The sequence below is a fragment of the Balaenoptera musculus genome, chromosome 1 (assembly GCF_009873245.2).
Source record: "Balaenoptera musculus isolate JJ_BM4_2016_0621 chromosome 1, mBalMus1.pri.v3, whole genome shotgun sequence".
Lineage (NCBI taxonomy): Eukaryota > Metazoa > Chordata > Mammalia > Artiodactyla > Balaenopteridae > Balaenoptera > Balaenoptera musculus.
The window spans coordinates 21,332,765-21,349,419 of record NC_045785.1 but is presented as its reverse complement, the minus strand read 5'-3'; the positions used below and the strand labels follow the sequence as shown (position 1 = coordinate 21,349,419).

At 53.6% G+C, this 16,655-nt stretch overlaps 1 protein-coding gene across 2 annotated transcripts; it reads right to left on the bottom strand.

Annotated features, from left to right (window-relative positions):
- Positions 1 to 3,612: 3,612 nt before the first annotated feature.
- On the bottom strand, positions 3,613 to 15,877 carry TMEM222 (transmembrane protein 222). Of its 2 annotated transcripts, none has more exons than XM_036823593.1 (6): positions 15,637 to 15,877; positions 8,983 to 9,067; positions 7,659 to 7,690; positions 6,057 to 6,153; positions 5,850 to 5,971; positions 3,613 to 4,706 (listed from the first exon to the last, which is right to left on the bottom strand). In XM_036823593.1, the coding sequence occupies exons 1-6, from the start codon at positions 15,831 to 15,833 to the stop codon at positions 4,619 to 4,621; spliced, it is 621 nt and encodes a 206-aa protein (XP_036679488.1). In that variant the 5' UTR covers positions 15,834 to 15,877; the 3' UTR covers positions 3,613 to 4,618. The 2 variants fall into 2 exon arrangements, with proteins under 2 accessions (XP_036679488.1, XP_036679483.1); XM_036823588.1 differs by having other exon boundaries at positions 5,841 to 5,971; positions 15,637 to 15,874.
- Between the last annotated feature and the right edge of the window lie 778 nt (positions 15,878 to 16,655).

The following is a 16,655-nucleotide window of genomic DNA, read 5'->3' as shown; positions in this document are numbered from 1 at the left end:
GCGGAGTGCCTGCCCCACTGAGGAGGAAACACCTTCTCACAGGGCCTGATACAAAACCGGGCCTGGACTCCCGGCTCCCCAGGGGCGCGGCCTGGGCTTTCAGCAACCCCAGAGCAGGTTTGGTGGGTAGGAGATGCCTGGGGCGTGGCCCCAGCTCCTCTGCAGACTTATTCTGTAACTCCTGTAACCCGAGCTGGCCCCACCCCCTCAGAGCCTTGGTTGCCCCATCTGTAGGATGGGTAGCAGCCCCACCCTGCCCCCTAAGGAGCTGACAGGAACTTGCTTTGAAAGCAAAGTTAGAAACATTTCTGAGAACCAGGGTAGTGGAAGGATTGCAGACTATAGCCAGACAACCCTGAATAGTTCCTGCTGTGCCACTGTGTGACCTTAAGCAGGTCTCTCAACCATTCTGAGCTGCAGTTTCCTTCTGTGCAAACTGCAGGCAGCAGAGTGTGAAGAGCCTCTGAGAGAAATGAAAGTGCTTGGCACAAGCTGGCATATAGGAGGTACCAGGTGTTCCCTGGCCAACATAGTCCCCTCCATGTCCACATGTGCCTCCCAGGAAGTGCTGGCCAGAGCAGAGCTGCTCTCTGTCCCCTCTGCCACCCTGGGCCCCATCTGTCTGAGGAGGGCTGGACTCTTCCAGGGCCAAAGTGAGGCTCCCATACCCTCCCTCTGTCCGTGGGGAGCCCCTCTGAGCACCCCCCATTCTGCTCCCAGATTCTGCCCCACCCTGAGAATAGGTTGGGCCCTGGATTACATTTGCTTTGCGACCATGAGCCGAGGCCACACCAAAGCTTCCGGATCCCCCCAAGTCTGCTTCATTTCAATCTGCCTGTCTTGCCCCACCTGCACCATGACTTAAAGATCAGAGGGCACCTCACAGACCCCCAAGAGGGGAGGTGGGTAAGGAGTGGACTCTAAGCGAAACCCCACTCCTCCTCCCCAGCTTCGGAAGCGGCTCCGGAATGTTACCACCACTCGGAGCACCTGAGGGTCCCTCCTCCACCCCCAGCCCAAGGTCCAGCCTTCCCCGTTTATTTTTGCAAGTCAGTCTTATTTTCTGAGCCTCCTTTCCCTCATCGATTAAATAGGGGTAATAATCCCTCCTCAGATGGCTCTCACTACAGTTCAGTTAGATCCCTACCGGCCCTTAATAAATATGTATATTCATTTGTAGATGCAATAGCCATTGAATATCCACTGTGGGAACGGTTACTGTGATGCCCGCCTCCTCTGTCAAGTCTCCCGGAATGGGAGAGGAGTGGCCTACAGTACCCTCACCCCTTCCCGTTATTCTGTCCTGGCTCCTCCCAGGGATGCTTCTCTAACCCTCCCACCTCTCGGCTCTCACCATGGAAGGCATCAAACTTCACTGTCTATTCTTCTGCCTTCTAAACTCCCTTCCTCTTTCTGATCTCCTGTCCTTGCCTCTGTGACTCTCCTGGACCCCTCTCCTGCTGTCATCTCAACCCCAACTCCTCTGTGTCCTCCCCACCTGAAACCGTCTCCTATTTCCAAGTTTCCACTTCTGTGAACAGCCCTCATGTCCTGGCCCCCAGGCCTCCTGTTGCTTGCTGCCACTCACTGGACTCTCTCCCATCTGTCCCCCACCTCCGCCACCCTCCCACTGCCCAGGTGTCAGTCCCTGCCCAGCCTCTCCTGGAAGCCTCCTCCTCCCTGTCTCCTGGCCTCCACACTCAGCACCCCACCCCACCCCAGCCCTTTATTGCATAGCTGTCAGAGGGCCCTTTCAGCATCCCACTTTTGTCATTCCTCAGCTTTGGAAGGTGCCAGCAAACAACCAGGGGACCCCTCTGACCCTTTAACAAATCTACTCCAAACCAGCAGGAGTCTCATCACCTCCCAAGACAGGTCATCATCCTTTGGGCTGCCTGGCCTCTCAACCCAACCCTCAGGACCCTGCCTAGCTCTGACTGGTCCTCATCTCCTGTCTCCTACGTCCTTAGAGACCTACCTACGGGCTCTGCTTCCTGTCCCTTCAACACCCAGACCCATTTGTGCTCCCAGCTCCTCAGCTGCAGAATGCCTTCCCCACCCATCGCCACCCCTGCAGGGCCTCGATGCTCTGCACTGCGGCTGGTCTCCAGGCAACACCCCCTGGCTAAGAGGCCCCAGGCCTGGGTTAAAATTCTGGCTCTGCCACATGGCCTGTGGCCTTGGATCAGTGACAATCTCTGTAAGCCTTACTCTCTCCACTAATGAAGCAGGGACAATGGCAGCCATCTCCTGGGACTGTCATAAGGAGATTCCTTTCTCTTGCCTCCAGCGCCCACTCTCCCTTCTTGTCGGTCACAGCCCCACCCCACTTTCCCTCGTGTGCTCCAGTGGGGCCACCTTGCAGGATGGTTCTGAATGGGGGCTCTGGAGCCTGGCAGCTGGGTTTGAACATGGTTCCACTCTTCCTACCTCTGTGACCTCGAGCAGGTCACATCACCTCTGTGCTTTTTTTCATCTTAAAATGGGGATGAGAGCACCGACCTCATGGGACTGTGGTGAGGATAAATGATGTACTTTATCAGCACATAGTGAGGACTCAGTTAACTGTTGGTGATTTTTATGGCACCTGTTTATGTCCCATCACCACACGGCTGCTTTAAAGTTCTGCTGGGTGAAAACAGGCCTTAAAGCTTTTCTGTCCATTTTGCTGTGGTGTCCTCCGTACCAGAATTTAACCCCAACACTTAGGTGGACCCCATAGGCAAAACAGATTTTTGAAAATGGAATTGCTCTGAAGAGAGGAGGGGCCACCTCTGTCATGCCCTGGAGAAGCCCCAGGCTTGGAAACCACAGCACTGCAGGGTCTGGGATGTGCTGACGGACACTTGATCCAGGACCCTGAGGGCCGCAGCTAGAGCTGTCCCCAAGGCCATCGTCAGGGTGAATACAAAGGGCTCTCAGGATTCAGAGACCAAATCCTTTGCTAGTTCAACTAAAGTGATACCTGGCATAGGGCAAGATTAGGAAAGACTTCACCAAGGAAGTGGCTTTTAAGCTGGGCCCTGAGAAGGAAGGGCACGACTTCAACAGGTGGAAAGCAAAGGACCAGAAGTGGGTGGGTGTTGGAGAGCAGGTGCTGCCCTGTCTCGGTAGAGAGTGGGATGCATGGAGAGTGAGAGTGCAGGGTCCCGAAGGCCATGGAGAAGTAGAGGCACCACGGAGCAGGGCAGCGACCGGATCACTGGGGGTCAGCACGAGGAGCTTGGCAACATGACCAATGGATATGGTGGGGGCCAGGTCCAGGGCTCTGGTCTGTCAGCGCTGACTCCCAATCCTACTGCCAAGTTCTTCCCAACAGGGAATATGGGAGGGGTTTCAATATTCGCCTGCCTCAAGGAGAAAGCTTTGGGATGGTGGACGAGGCATGGAGAAGAACTTGCAGCGCTCCGGCTCAGAGCAGGATACACCCGAGGGATGCTGGCTCCTGCAAGCTCCAGGCACTGGACGAGGACCCAACCATGTCCCTGGCAACCAGACCCCTTGCCGGGGGCAGAGGAACCCAAGTTCACCACGAAGATAGGAGCTGAAGCGAGCTCATGTCTTCAGTGAAACCGGGACCACCGAAGGGAGAAATCAAGGACGAGCACGGTCTGGAGTTAAAACTCTTTATTGTCCTGCCCAGGGAGCCCCGCACAAAGGAATCCGTGGAGCAGGGGTGAGGGGGGCAGCACAGGCCTGTCCCACAACTTGAAGAGAAGGGGGAGCCGTGGGAGGTGGGAGGAGACAGCTCCCATTCAGCTCCCTGATGGCGCTGGCTGCTCCGACGGGCCCCCGACATCTCGGACCCAAGGGGTGCCGTCACCAGTGCGAGGCCCGTACCTGGGGCCAAGGCCAAGCTTTGTTACATCGCTCTGATCTGCAGGGGTCACTCTGGATATGTCAGTGTCACTCATCTCTCCAGCCTGGTTGGGGGAGCCCAGGCCCCAAACTGCAGGGGGGAGATGGGCCCAAGTGCTTGGAGGCTCTGGGAGAGTGGGAAGAGGGGGCTGCATGGGCTGGAGGGCACCAGGAGTGGGGCACAAACTACCCCTAGTGCAGCTTCTGGCAGACATCTGAAGGGGGCCCGTCAGCCCTACTGGACCATTCTAGAGGCCAGTGGAGAAGGCCCCAGGGTGGCTGAGTTTATGCAGGCTTCTTAGTGTACCTCCACCCCGGGACCAGAGTCCTGGCAGGAGAATGGGCTTCAAATCCAGCTCCGGCCCCTGTGCTGCCTTGTCTGGTGGGTCCAAATATCCTTCCCTCCCACACCAGGCACTGGGCTGAGGCAGAGGGAGCCCAGCAGGCAGTGGCAGACACAGCTCTAGAGGGAAGCTAAGGCTTTTCCAACAGATGAACAAAGGGTGCCTCAAGGGTGGGAGTCACAAGCCTGGGAAAGAGGGGACAGGGAGCTTCTGAGCGACCAGTGAGACACAAAATGCAAACACCTCCACCCCATGCCCATCCTCAGCCCTTACTCCACCTCACTTAGCCCAGACCCCTGGGCCAAAACCAGAAGGCCCATCCCTGCCTTTCGGGGTGAGGAGAAAGAATCTGGAACGAAAGGTGATGGCGGCTGCCTCCTCAGGAGCCTGGTGGGCCCAGGGCCATGCGGCAGCCATCACCGCAGGTTAAAGACCAGGCTGACGGTTAGGATGACGCCCAGGAGGAGGACAAAGGGCAGCCAGGTCTTCACAAAGGCGCCGATGCTGATGGAGAGAGAGGGGAGCATGGGAGGGAAGGGCCCAGTGAGTGGGCGTGTGGGCCGGCACACTGTCCTCCCACAAACCCAGACGGGGCCGCTCCCCCCAAGGAAGCTCCTGGAACTACCCCCCTCACCCCCAAACTCAGTCAACTAAGGGACTGGGCCAGGCCTGGTGCCCGCTATGGAGGAGCACCAGCTATGGTCCTGGGCAGGGGCTGTTCCAGGCTCCTGGTGGAGATGTGACACCTCGCTGGGTGGGTACAAGAGACACGCCCACCCTCTGGGCCTTCCTGACTCCACCCACAATCACCCCTGTGTCTGGGGAGAGGTCGCGAGCGAGAGGACCCAGAAGTCTTCAGTCTGGGTGGGGAAGCCAGGAGTGCCCTCTGCTCACAGCCCAGTGGGCGGGGAGGGGTCGGCAGAGTTAGCACGGGGCTACGGCTCAGCCCGGCTTCAACCCCGCCTCTGCCTCAGTCTCTGTGTGACCACAGATAAGGTCTTCCCAGGAGACCTCTAAAAGCCTTTGGACCAAAAAAGACCCTGAAAATCTCCTTTTCAGAAGCTCTTAATGATGAGCACAGCTGGAAGAAAGCCTGGAGAGGCAGCTGGGTTAGCCCAGGTGTGTGCTGGCTCCCCGGTGGGAGGGTCACTCCACCTCTCTGAGCTCCCTTTATCTGTGAATTGGGACGGCCTTTGACCTCACAAGTCATGAGGCAGGGGCTTCAAAGGTCCTCCCAGGCCGCCCCTGGGGCCCACCCGCCCAGAACCCTGCCTCTGACGAGGGATGCTGGGAGGGGACCCTATGGGGTCACCCACCCTCTTCTGAGGGTCCACCTGTTCACTGGACCTGAGCACAGGGTCTGTACACACGCAGCATCCCTGAGGAGCCAGAATCATTATTTCCATTTTACCAAGGACAGCTGCAGCTCAGAGAGGCCAAGGCAGCTACCCAAGACCTCACAGTGAGCAAGCGACAGAGCTGGGCTTCAGACGGCACCGCCCTCTTCACCAGGAGCTCAGATAGTTGTTTTCCTGCTTTGTCCCTGCTGGCTGAAGGACCCCAGAAATGGCCCTGTTGGGATCCGTGGGAGAGCGGCCCCGGGGAGGGTGGCGGCGGCCAGGGGGACAGGCAGCGCACCTGACGTACTTCCCATACAGCAGGCAGAAGAAGCAGAGAGTCACCATGTTCCAGTTGGTGCTGTTGTTGTAGCGCATCAGGTTCAGGGCCAAGGCCACATGTGAGTGGCAGTTGTCACAGCAGAGACTGTGCTGGAGATGCAGGATGGGCTGGGTCAGGATGGGCTGCAGGGAAACCTCCCACCCTCGTTCCCGCTCTCAGGAGCAGCCCACCTACCATGCGGTGCTTGTACTCTTCAGAAGCGTCGTGCACAGCCGTGTCCCACGCATTGGGCCCACTAGCGTATACCTGAGCAGGGTCCAGCTTCCAGTACCTGAGGGGGGAGAAGGGGTTCTGGGCACTGGCTCAGCTCCACGAATGTCCCCTGACGCCTGCTCTGTGCAGGGCCCTGAGCTGGGTGCTGAGGCTACAGGGGTGAGCCAGGTCCAGGGAAAGGGCCACACAGCAGACAACTGGAACAGTGTGACACGCCCACCGCCATGTGGATCCTGGGGAGGATATGAACTCACTCAGTGGGGACGAGAGGGGCTTCCTGGGGGTGACACCTGAGTCCAGTGTGAAGGAGGAAGGATTAGCCAGGCACAGAATGGGGAGTGAATATTCTAGGGAGAGGGAACAGTTTGAACAGAGGAAGAGGCACAGAACTGTGCAGTGTGTACCAGAAATTAAGAAACTGGGCACTGCTGGAGGATTCAGAGGGAAGAACGGGGTGAGGGATGTTGGAAGGTGAGGCTGGAGATGCAGGGGGGCCACGTTCTGGGGGACTTGAAGGTCATCCTGAGGAGTTCATCCGTCAGAAAGCATTCTCCCCATCTCCCCACATGGGAGACTAGGGTGAATGGGAGAATAGCTGGTGGAGCTAAAGTCTGCGAACCTCAAGCTGGGCGACACCCCAAAGGGTCTCGGGCCAGGGGGCACCGGGAGGTCAGAGCGCCCTCTGGCTGCTATGTGGGGAATGGCTTGACAGAGGAGCCTACAGACGGGACCAGTGAGAAACCACCGTGGCTGGGACTTCAGCTGCTCAGGGGTTCCTGCCTGGAAACGGATGTCCTTACAACTCTCGTTGAGGAGCAGTCTGGCAGCAGACACACAGACCAGAGGCTCCTGGCTCACATTTCCACCTGCCTGAGGAAGTCCGCAGGGTTTGGAGAGCCCAGCTCCAGGCCGCCTATGCTGTGTGCGACACCAGCTCCTCCTTGGCCTCCACCCTCCTGGATGCTGCCTTGGGCAACAGAGCATCTGATGCTGTTCTGAGCAGACTGAAGACTGAGGCACTGTCACCAGACCCACAACTGAGGTGGGCCCCCAAGACAGAAAAAATGAAGTCCAAAAATCCCATGCAAACCAGCAATAGCTCCAGGAGAGACTAAACTGCCTTTATTCTCTCCAACCAGAACTTTCCAGCAGAGTTCCACACCATGCCTCCCTTACACCTTAAATGGCGTGTTTGTTCCTCGAGGGGCAGGAGAAAGAGTCCAGGTTTTGGAGTGAGACAGACCTGCATGTGAGTCCCAGCTCTGCCACTTCCTGTGTGATCTTGACCAAGTCCCTTCCTTATCTTCACCTTTCCGATGGAGCTGAAAACACGACCTTGCAGGGCTGAGGCAAGGCCTAGATGGCCTGTGGGTAAAGGACCCAGCCAGGGGCTGGAGCAGGAGATGTGTGGCACAAGGTCAGATGCTCTGGTAGACCCTGGCTGCCCCCCTTCACCCCATCCTCAGGCTGCTGGCTCCTGCTGTGCCCCAGAAGGCCTGGCCTGCTGCTCCAGGCAGGAGGAACCTGGCTCTAGGGCCAATCACACGGATGTTCATCACTTACTTGGCAGGCTTCCCGAAGGCCATGTTGTCTTCCTGTTGAGGGACAAGAGCAGAGGTCAGTGGGGAACCCGCATCCAGCCCAGCAGACAGACCTGGGTTGGTGGTGGAAGTGTCGTGACTTAGAAGGAGGTAAGGTGGGTGGGCAGAAGTGGGGCCTGGGCCCTGCTCTGGGGTTGGCGGGATATCTGAAGGGCCAGCAGCAGCTCTTCTGTGTGAAGAAGGCAGTGCGGCAGGAGTGCACAGAACACTGCACCCGGAGACCAAAGACTTGGGGTACAGCCATGACTGCCTCTCTCTGTGGCTGCCAAGTAATTCTCTCTGGGCCTGTTTTCTCCAGGTTCTCTGGTCAATCTCTAGTCTTTGTCCACAGGGAAGTGGCTTCCTTCGTGGTGTGAATGAGGACACCCTCTGACCTCCTGACCCGACTGTGGTGGCCCACACAGAATCTGGCAGTGTGACTGCAGTCAAAGCAGGACGTGGGGTGGGTTGGGGTGAGTGGGGTGGACACAGCAGTTGGGCCTCGAGAGGCCTGCTATGAGGGGGATGTTTTAGCCAAGTCCTAGACCTGCCACACAAGATGTGGGGTCCAGGAGTTACAAAGGGACAGATTCTGAGTTCAGAATCTGCTGACAGAGCTGGTCAAAGATGAATTATCATACACGTATATGACAGTGAAAGTAATGGGTATGAAAGACCTTTGTGGTGTTAAGATGATCATGACAAATATGAATATAAACAGGTTGGTGCCACCACACCCATTCATCCCAGCCTCTGATGGAGAGGAAGCTGCAACCTCGAAATAGGCAGGATGCTGCCCGCTCATCTGGAGCAAGCCACTGCCCTATCTCGGGCACATCCCCAGGGAACAGACCTGAGAACACAGCTGGTTCATTCTAGAAGGTCCGCCCCCTCTTCTCCATGGCCACACCCAGGGAACCATGTCAGCCTCCCCTGTGCCCCCGCCTTGTGACTCCCACCTTCTGAAGGTCCAGACACTTGGTTCCTGGACCAAGGAACCAGGATGGTCTGATTCTCCACTCTTGCCTCTAACCCTACCCATGTCTTGGTACTCCCAGGGTGGGCAAAGGGCTGGGTCAGTTACTTAAGAATCCTTCTGGCCACACTGCCCTCCTGGCCTGTCCTGGAGGCAAGAGAAGGGGGAAAGGGGTCAAACACTGGTGAGAAGCAGAGGGCCGGACCAGGACTGCATGGCATCTGCATTCTCCTGCATACTGGGGAGACAGGAAGGCTGCCTGTGGGCAAGATAGGCTAACCTTCCACTTGAGCCCTGGAACCCTCCAGAGGGGGGCTGAATGCGGACTCACCGACACAAAGTAGGGGCCAGCAAAGTCCCGAATGACTCCTGTGGATGTGCAGATGCCCATGTGGCCGATGATGGGGAAAAACCACCTGTGAAAAAAAGGACAGGGAAAGGGCAGAGCTTGTGGGTGTCTTTCAGCTGGTCAGACAGACACTGGGGACACTCCATCCAGAGTGACAGCATATGAATATAACGTTGTGTGGTAAGTGTCCAATAGGGTGGCGGCAGCGGGAGGGGAAGTACAGAAGAGGGGCAAGTGCAAGTGAACAGCAGAGCGGGGAACCAGCGCAGCCCACAGAACAGCTAAACTCAAAGGACGGTAACAACTGAGTGTGGCGAGGAGGCGGAGCAACTGGAACTGTCTTCTCACTGCTGCTGGGAGAATAAATTGTTTCCACAGCTTTGGAAAACTGGTACCATACCCTCTACCTCAGCAATTCCACTTCAGAGTATACACCCAACAGAAACAAATGCTTGTGTCCACCAAAGCCATGGACAAGAATGTTCACAGCACCTTTATTAAAAAATAGCTGGAAACAACAGTTGTCAAAATTCACTGAACCGCACACTTAAAATGTATGCATTTTATTGTATGTGAATTATATCCCAATAAAGTTGATTAAAAAAACCTAGAAATAATCCAAATGTCCAACAATAGTAAAATGGGTAAGCAAATTGGGGTATAGTCATACAGTGAAATAGTAGGTAACAATGAAAAATAATAAACTGCTACACACAACACGGATTCTCACATATACAAGGCAGAGTAAAAGAAAACTTACACAAAAGTGCATGCGTATTATTCTGTTTATGTGAAGTTCAAGAAAAGGCAAAACTAATCTATTGTGCTGGAGGGCAGAAGAGGGGTTATTTCTGTGGCAGAACTGACTGGCACAAGGGAGCCCACTGGATACTGGAAACGTCCTCTCTCTTGACCTGGGTGACATGAGTGCACACACATGCAAAATTCATTGAGCCGTATACTTAAGATTTGTACACTTTATGGTACACGTTATACCTCAATTAAAAAGTGTTTTAAAAAGTGTTTTAAAAAGTGTTGGGGGGGGGCACTTAAACCAGCGTGTGTGTGTGTGTGTGTGTGTGCGCGCCTTGGGGTGGGGGTGGGGTTCAGAAGGCTCCTCTGAGGAAATGATGAAGAAACAATGCATGCAAGGGTAGAAATCAGGACAAAAGCATGATGTATTCCAGGAACTGAAAGTTTGATTTTTTTTTTTAAATTCTAATTCTAATTTTTATTTTTTTGGGCTGTGTTCAGTCGTCGTTGCTGCACGCGGGCTTTCTCTAGTTGTGGCGAGCGGGGACTACCTTTTCATTGTGGTGTGCGGGCTTCTCATCGTGGTGGCTTCTCTTGTTGAGGAGCACGGCTCTAGGTGCACGGGCTTCAGTAGTTGCGGCACGCAGGCTCAGTAGTTGTGGCTCACGGGCTCTGGAGAGCAGGCTCACTAGTTGTGACGCATAGGCTCAGTTGCTCCGCGGCATGTGGGATCTTCTCAGACCAGGGGTCGAACCTGTGTCCCATGCATTGGCAGGCGGATTCTCCTTAAATTTATTTATTTATGTATTTATTTATTTTTGGCTGCATCGGGTCTTGGTTGCTGCACGCAAGCTTTCTCTAGTTGTGACGAGTGGGGGCTGCTCTTCGTTGCGGTGCGCGGGCTTCTCATTGCGGTGGCTTCTTTTGTTGTGGAACACGGGTTCCAGGCGCACAGGCTTCAGTAGTTGTGGCACGTGGGCTCAGTAGTTGTGGCTCGTGGGCTCAGTAGTTGTGGCTTGCGGGCTCTAGAGCGCAGGCTCAGTAGCTGTGGCCCATGGGCTTAGTTGCTCCGCGGCATGTGGGATCTTCCCCGAGCAGGGATCGAACCCATGTCCCCTGCATTGGCAGGTGGATTCTTAACCACTGCGCCACCAGGGAAGTCGAAAGTTTGAATTTTTAAAAGCCATGGGCATTTAAAAAAACCCAAATCTCAGTTGAACCCCGATATGCAAAACGCATAGGAACTCCGGATCTGTCTGTAGTCTGAGAACCGTGGCTCTACAGGAACTAGGTGCTGGAGAGACTGATCCAGTTTAAGAAGGACTCACAGGGAAAAAAAGAAAAAAGGACTCCCAGGGCCAGTAGCCACGTGCTGATTTGAAGGCTGCCTGCTGGGAGGTGGAGGCAAAAGCCACAGAGATATAGCCCAAGGAAACAATTACGTGGGGCTGGGGCAGAGTCAGCAAAGACTTCACACAGGAGGTAACTTTTAACCTTGACCTGTGAAAGCACAGGATGTTGATAGGCAGAAAGCAAAACTCCAAGGCAGCAAAGTGCTGCATGTGCCTGGAGAATGGGAGGGGGACAGGAGTTCAGAGGCTGTTCTGGAATACTGGCAGGAGATGATGGTGATCCTGACCAGAGTACTGGTCAGGTGAGAAGCAGATGGCTTGAGAAGATCTTTAAAAGGAAGACTGGGCAGTTTTATGACGATAGGATAGAGCTCTTCCAGGTCTGCAGCTTGAGCACCTGAAAGGGATGGTGGGCCAGAGTGGTCTTTTTGTTTTTGGCTGTGCCGCATGGCTACGGGATCTGTTCCCGGACCAGGGATGAAGCCGGGCCCCCCGCAGTGAAAGCGCCGAGTCCACCATTACCTGGACGGCCAGGGAATTCCCCTAGAGTGGTCTTTTTAAGAAAATGATCCAGATTCTGTCATTCCCTTGCTCTAACATCCATTACGGGCTTCCTATTACACTTATACTCCAAACTCCTTCCATACAGTTGGCCCTGCTTATCCCTATGAAGTCACCTCACTCTTCTCTCTAGCTACACGCCCACTTCTGGTTCGTCAGACACACCAAATCCTCCCACCTCAATACTTTTTTTTTACATTTACCTTAGTCCCAGACACTCTTCTAGAGCTTCACATAGCTGCTGCTTCTCATCATCTAGGCCTAAGCTCAATGGTCAACTTCGGATGTTTCCCTTGACAGTGCCTTCTAGAGTAGCCACACACACAACCCCAGGCACCCAGATCCCATTACTCTGCTTTAATTTCATCATAGTATCTACTGTTATCTGAAATCATCTTGTTTACTTATATGGTTACTGTCTTTCCCCACTAGTATGTAAACTTCCAGAGAGCAGGGATTTTCTCTTACTGATTAGAGTAGCCCCCAGGGCAGTGCCTGGCACATAGCTGGAGCTAAGCAGTCGTTGACTAAATGATGCATGAATGAATGTCATGCATTTAAGAGTGGAGTCAGGCTCTGAGGTCAGACCTGGGTTGATTCTTGACTTTGTTTTGGGCAGGCACTCATTCCCATCTTTGTCAGTGAGAGGTGAACAATGATGATGATGACCTCAATGGGGGGCGATTGTGAGGATCAAACAGGATATGCCTGCAAAATGCTTATGACACTTCCCTGCACTTGGTAGTTGCCCAATGTTGTTAACACGAGGTGTACAATAAATACTTGCTATCTGATTGGCTGGACTGGCTGGCGTACAATAAGTTGCTTTAGTCTCACAGTGGCCACAGGATGGACACTCGGAACTATGGGAAAGTAGCTCCTCTGGCTTCTCAGGCCCTAATCTCAAGACCCATCTCCCCCTCCCACCCCCAATTCCTTCCATCTGGTTGGGGAGAAGGTCTGGGTTTGACCAATACTCCACATACCACGGCTTCACCGGAAGTTAGAATAAAGGCTGCAGACAACAGAAGAGTCTGCGCCTGGGGAAGCCCCAGAGAAGAAACTCTCAAAGTATTTGTCAGTCTGGAAGCTCCATGAAGGCAAGCTCCAAAGCTGCTTTGTGGACTACTGTCTACTCAGACCTAGTACATAATAGGTCCTCAAGAACTATTTATTGAATGAATGAGTTATTGACTCTGGAGCTCTACCTGGTATAGGTAGACTATTTCAGTGGAAAAAGCCCTATGCTGGCTTCTAAGCCTTTATTTCCTCATCTATAAAATGAGGATGACAGTATCTATTTTCATTACATTGATAAAAGGACTGAATGAGACAGTGAATATAAAATGTTTAGAACAGAGCCCAGGACAGAGTAAGTATCCAATCTTTGCTGTTTTTAGTAGTAGCAATAGCTGTTATCTGGCTTTTCATGCAGAATTATCAATACTTCTGAGCGGACAGACAGATCTCTGGATTCAGTTTCCTCCTCTCTGATCCCCCTCCCCCCACCTCCAAAATCAATGACAGTTCCTTGTGCCACATCTATTCCTAGCTCCGCATTCTAGGTCAGCAATCACCACAATGCACTACAATGGTGAGTTCACCTGTCTCTCTCTCTCCTGCTGGAAGGCGAGTCCTTTGATGGGAACATGAGCCTTCTGATGGGGCAGTAGGCCTTATTCATCTTATGAACACCTGTAAATAGATCTGAATAGAAATGGGGTGTGTGCTGCTTCCGGCCCAGATGACTGGGGATCGTGGTGCCTACACTCAATGTTGCTACCAGCTCTCTGAAGAGCAGAGGACTCCCACAAAGTGTTTTTGATGAACAGGGAAAAACCAAAGAGATCTCGGGATAACAAGACAGGTTTTAGCAAAACCAATACATTCCCTCCCAGTTATTCTCACATTAACATTTTACTTTCTTCATAGCACGATTCACTATCAGTTCTTTTATTAGTTTGTTACTGTCTATCTCCTTCCCACCATGATTTAAACTCTGTGAGAGCAAGGATCATACCTGCTTTACTCACCACTGTATATTCTTATCACCTAGAACTACTCTAGGCACATAGGAGTCACTTAGCAGGTGTGTTAAAAAGAATACTGAGGGACTTCCCTGGTGGCGCAGTGGTTAAGAATCCACCTGCCAATGCAGGGGACACGGGTTTGAGCCCTGGTCCGGGAAGATCCCACATGCTGTGGAGCAACTAAGCCCGTGTGCCACAACTACGGAGCCTGCGCTCTAGAGCCCGTGAGCCACAACTACTGAGCCCGTGAGCCACAACTACTGAAGCCTGTGCGCCTAGAGCCCGTGCTCCGCAACAAGAGAAGCCACTGCAATGAGAAGCCCGTGCGCCACATTGAAGAGTAGCCCCCGTTCGCGGCAACTAGAGAAAGCCCACATGCAGCAACGAAGACCCAACACAGCCAAAAATAAACAAATAAATAAATTTATTTTTTTAAAAAAAGAATACTGAATTAATCAATGAAAGCACTTTCTTAAAATTTTTAAAGGACTCAGACTTGGGTGTTCTTTTTTTAAATTATACATTTATTTACTTATTTATTTATTTGTTTATTTTTGGCCGCGTCGGGTCTTCGTTGCTGCGCACGGGCTTTCTCTAGTTGTGGTGAGTGGGGGCTACTCTTCGTTGCAGTGGCGTCACTCTGTTGCAGAGTCTGGGCTCAAGGCACGTGGGCTCAGTAGCTAGGTTCCCGGCTCTAGAGCACAGGTTCAGTAGTTGTGGTGCACGGGTTTAGTTGCTCCGCAGCATGTGGGATCTCCCCGGACCAGGGATCGAACCCGTGTTCCCTGCATTGGCAGGCAGATTCTTAACCACTGCGCCACCAGGGAAGTCCAAGACTTGGGTGTTCTTAAACAAATGCATAAGCATTTGAAAACAGAACAACTGAAGTATTTTAACATAATACAAGAATTAAGCTCATTTTAGGATCAGCAACATATAAGGACAAAAATGATCCCTTCTCCACACCACTTGGCTGTTTTTGATGCAGGGAACAAATCTATTCGTCAGGTGAGAGGGGACAGGATGTAGTCAAACGAGAGCAAGTTATGGAGTCAGAAAACGGAGTTTGGGATGCTTTTGCTTACTGTCATGTGAACATGATCAAGACATTTAATGGTACAAATTCATCATCCGAGAATATAATTCCTGCCTTAGAAAGTGGCTGTGGAATGCAGAGAAAATGGGTGTGAAAGAGCTTGGCCAACTGTCCAGCACTGTGAGGAGTGCTTATTATCAGCTGTCAAGGCTGAAGCACGAGGGCAAACCAGCTCACTACTCCCCCCTCCCCGTCCCCAAGCTCCTTGCTAAAAGGCGCCAGCAGTATTGGTGCACCTGCTTTCTCTTCTGACAAAAGCTGATGCCATAGAAAGAACCCTGGTCTGGGAGGCAGACCGCCTGGGACCTAAACGCGCTTTGCAGCTGAGATGGTGTGTGATCTTCAGCCTCATCTGTGAGACAAAGGGTTGGACTTCCAGATCTCTGGGGGCCCTTCCAATGACGACAACCCAGGAGTCGGTGTGGTCCCAATCAAACTCCCACTCTTGCCTCCAGACCCAGCAGGATGTCTTGCGTATAGGAAGTGACCAGCAACCATTTGTTTAACGAATGAATAAGCCAGTGAGTGAATGAAGATGTCTCTCTCACACCCAGTTAGGGGCCCCTTTTCTGTACGCCCATAGGTCCTTAGCTTCCCAGCCTCAGAACCTTTCCGCGGTCAACAACTGTCTTTCTCTCAGATCAGACCAGGTGTAATGAGGGAGGGGAGCTTGTCCCATTCACCAGCAGAGCTGGCAGCGCGCGGGTGGCGGGGTACTGGTGAACCCCGGACCCGCGGGAAGGGTTTGCTGTGTGTCGGGGCCGGAGGCTGGCCCCAGGCCGCCGGAGGACGCCGCGCGGGCCCGGTTCTCCCCGTCCCCGGGCGGACGCCGGAGGAGACTCACGTGAGCACCGGGATGGGCGTCCACACCACGCAGTAAGGGAAGCGGCTCCGCTCCACGTCCATGACGCCGCCGCCAGCACAGCTAAACTGCTTCTTGTCCGTCCCGGCCGCCGTCGGCACCTCCACTTCCGCCATCCCGGGCGGGGGTGGCAGCGGCGGCGGCAACAGAAGTGGCGAACTCCCTTCCGCTTCCGCCATGCTGCGCGCGCCCCGCTCCGGCCTGCCCCTGCTCCAGCGCCGCTCGCTCGGTGGCGTCACTTCCCGAAGGTGGGGTCCGCCAGGCTTGGCCTTCCCGCCGGGAATAGGAGCCTCGTTCTTCTTGGCCCGACCCACCTCCTTCGGCGCCCGCCAGTCTCGGGGGTTCGCGCTAGCACTGAACCGCAGCGGAAGGGATTCCCTCAGGCAGCGCTCAATCTAGCGCGGGAGACTGACCTAGAACTCTGTAGTTCAGTACGCTGAGGGCTCCTAAGAGGTGTGGTACAGTCTCCATTTATTGAGCGCGACTTAGGTGCCACGCACTTGACTTGACATACATTGTTTTGAATCCCCATAAACTGCTTAGACATGCGAATTTAGGTATTTCCCTCAAGTTGCAAGTGAGAAACTGAGGCTTAAGAGGTGAGGTAAGTGGCCACGACTCAAACCCAAGTCTCTCTCCCTTTTTCATTCTGTGGTCTCTTGCGAGGTAGTGGTGGCATAAAGGAAGGATAGACTAAAACAATGTGTGGCGTGTGTGTAGAAATAGGGGAAACTTGCCTGAAGATGTTTGAGCTGAGCCTTGATGTTTGCCAGGTGGCTCGGGGATGGGGGTGGAGGGATGCGTGCAGCCGTGCAAAGAAAAAAGGGCCTTGCAGAGCAGTGTGCAGGAGTGTGAATATCACCTTGGCTGGAGTAAATCACAAGCCTTAGATGTGATCCGATCCCTTCATTGTACAAATGGGAAAACTGAGGCTCAGGGAAGTTAAAGTAATTGTCTGAGATCACACACTATAAATATAAAGAAGCCAGGCTCAAATCTTG

What these genes read in the sequence shown, in the direction of transcription:
- TMEM222 (XM_036823588.1), bottom strand. Translation starts at nt 15,833, where the DNA reads ATGGCGGAAGCGGAAGGGAGTTCGCCACTTCTGTTGCCGCCGCCGCTG. An exon ending in AAGAGTACAAGCACCGCATG is followed by an intron (nt 5,972 to 6,056) that starts GTAGGTGGGCTG and finishes CTGCATCTCCAG; the next exon opens with CACAGTCTCTGCTGTGACAA. An exon ending in CTGTATGGGAAGTACGTCAG is followed by an intron (nt 4,707 to 5,840) that starts GTGCGCTGCCTG and finishes TCTCTCCATCAG; the next exon opens with CATCGGCGCCTTTGTGAAGA.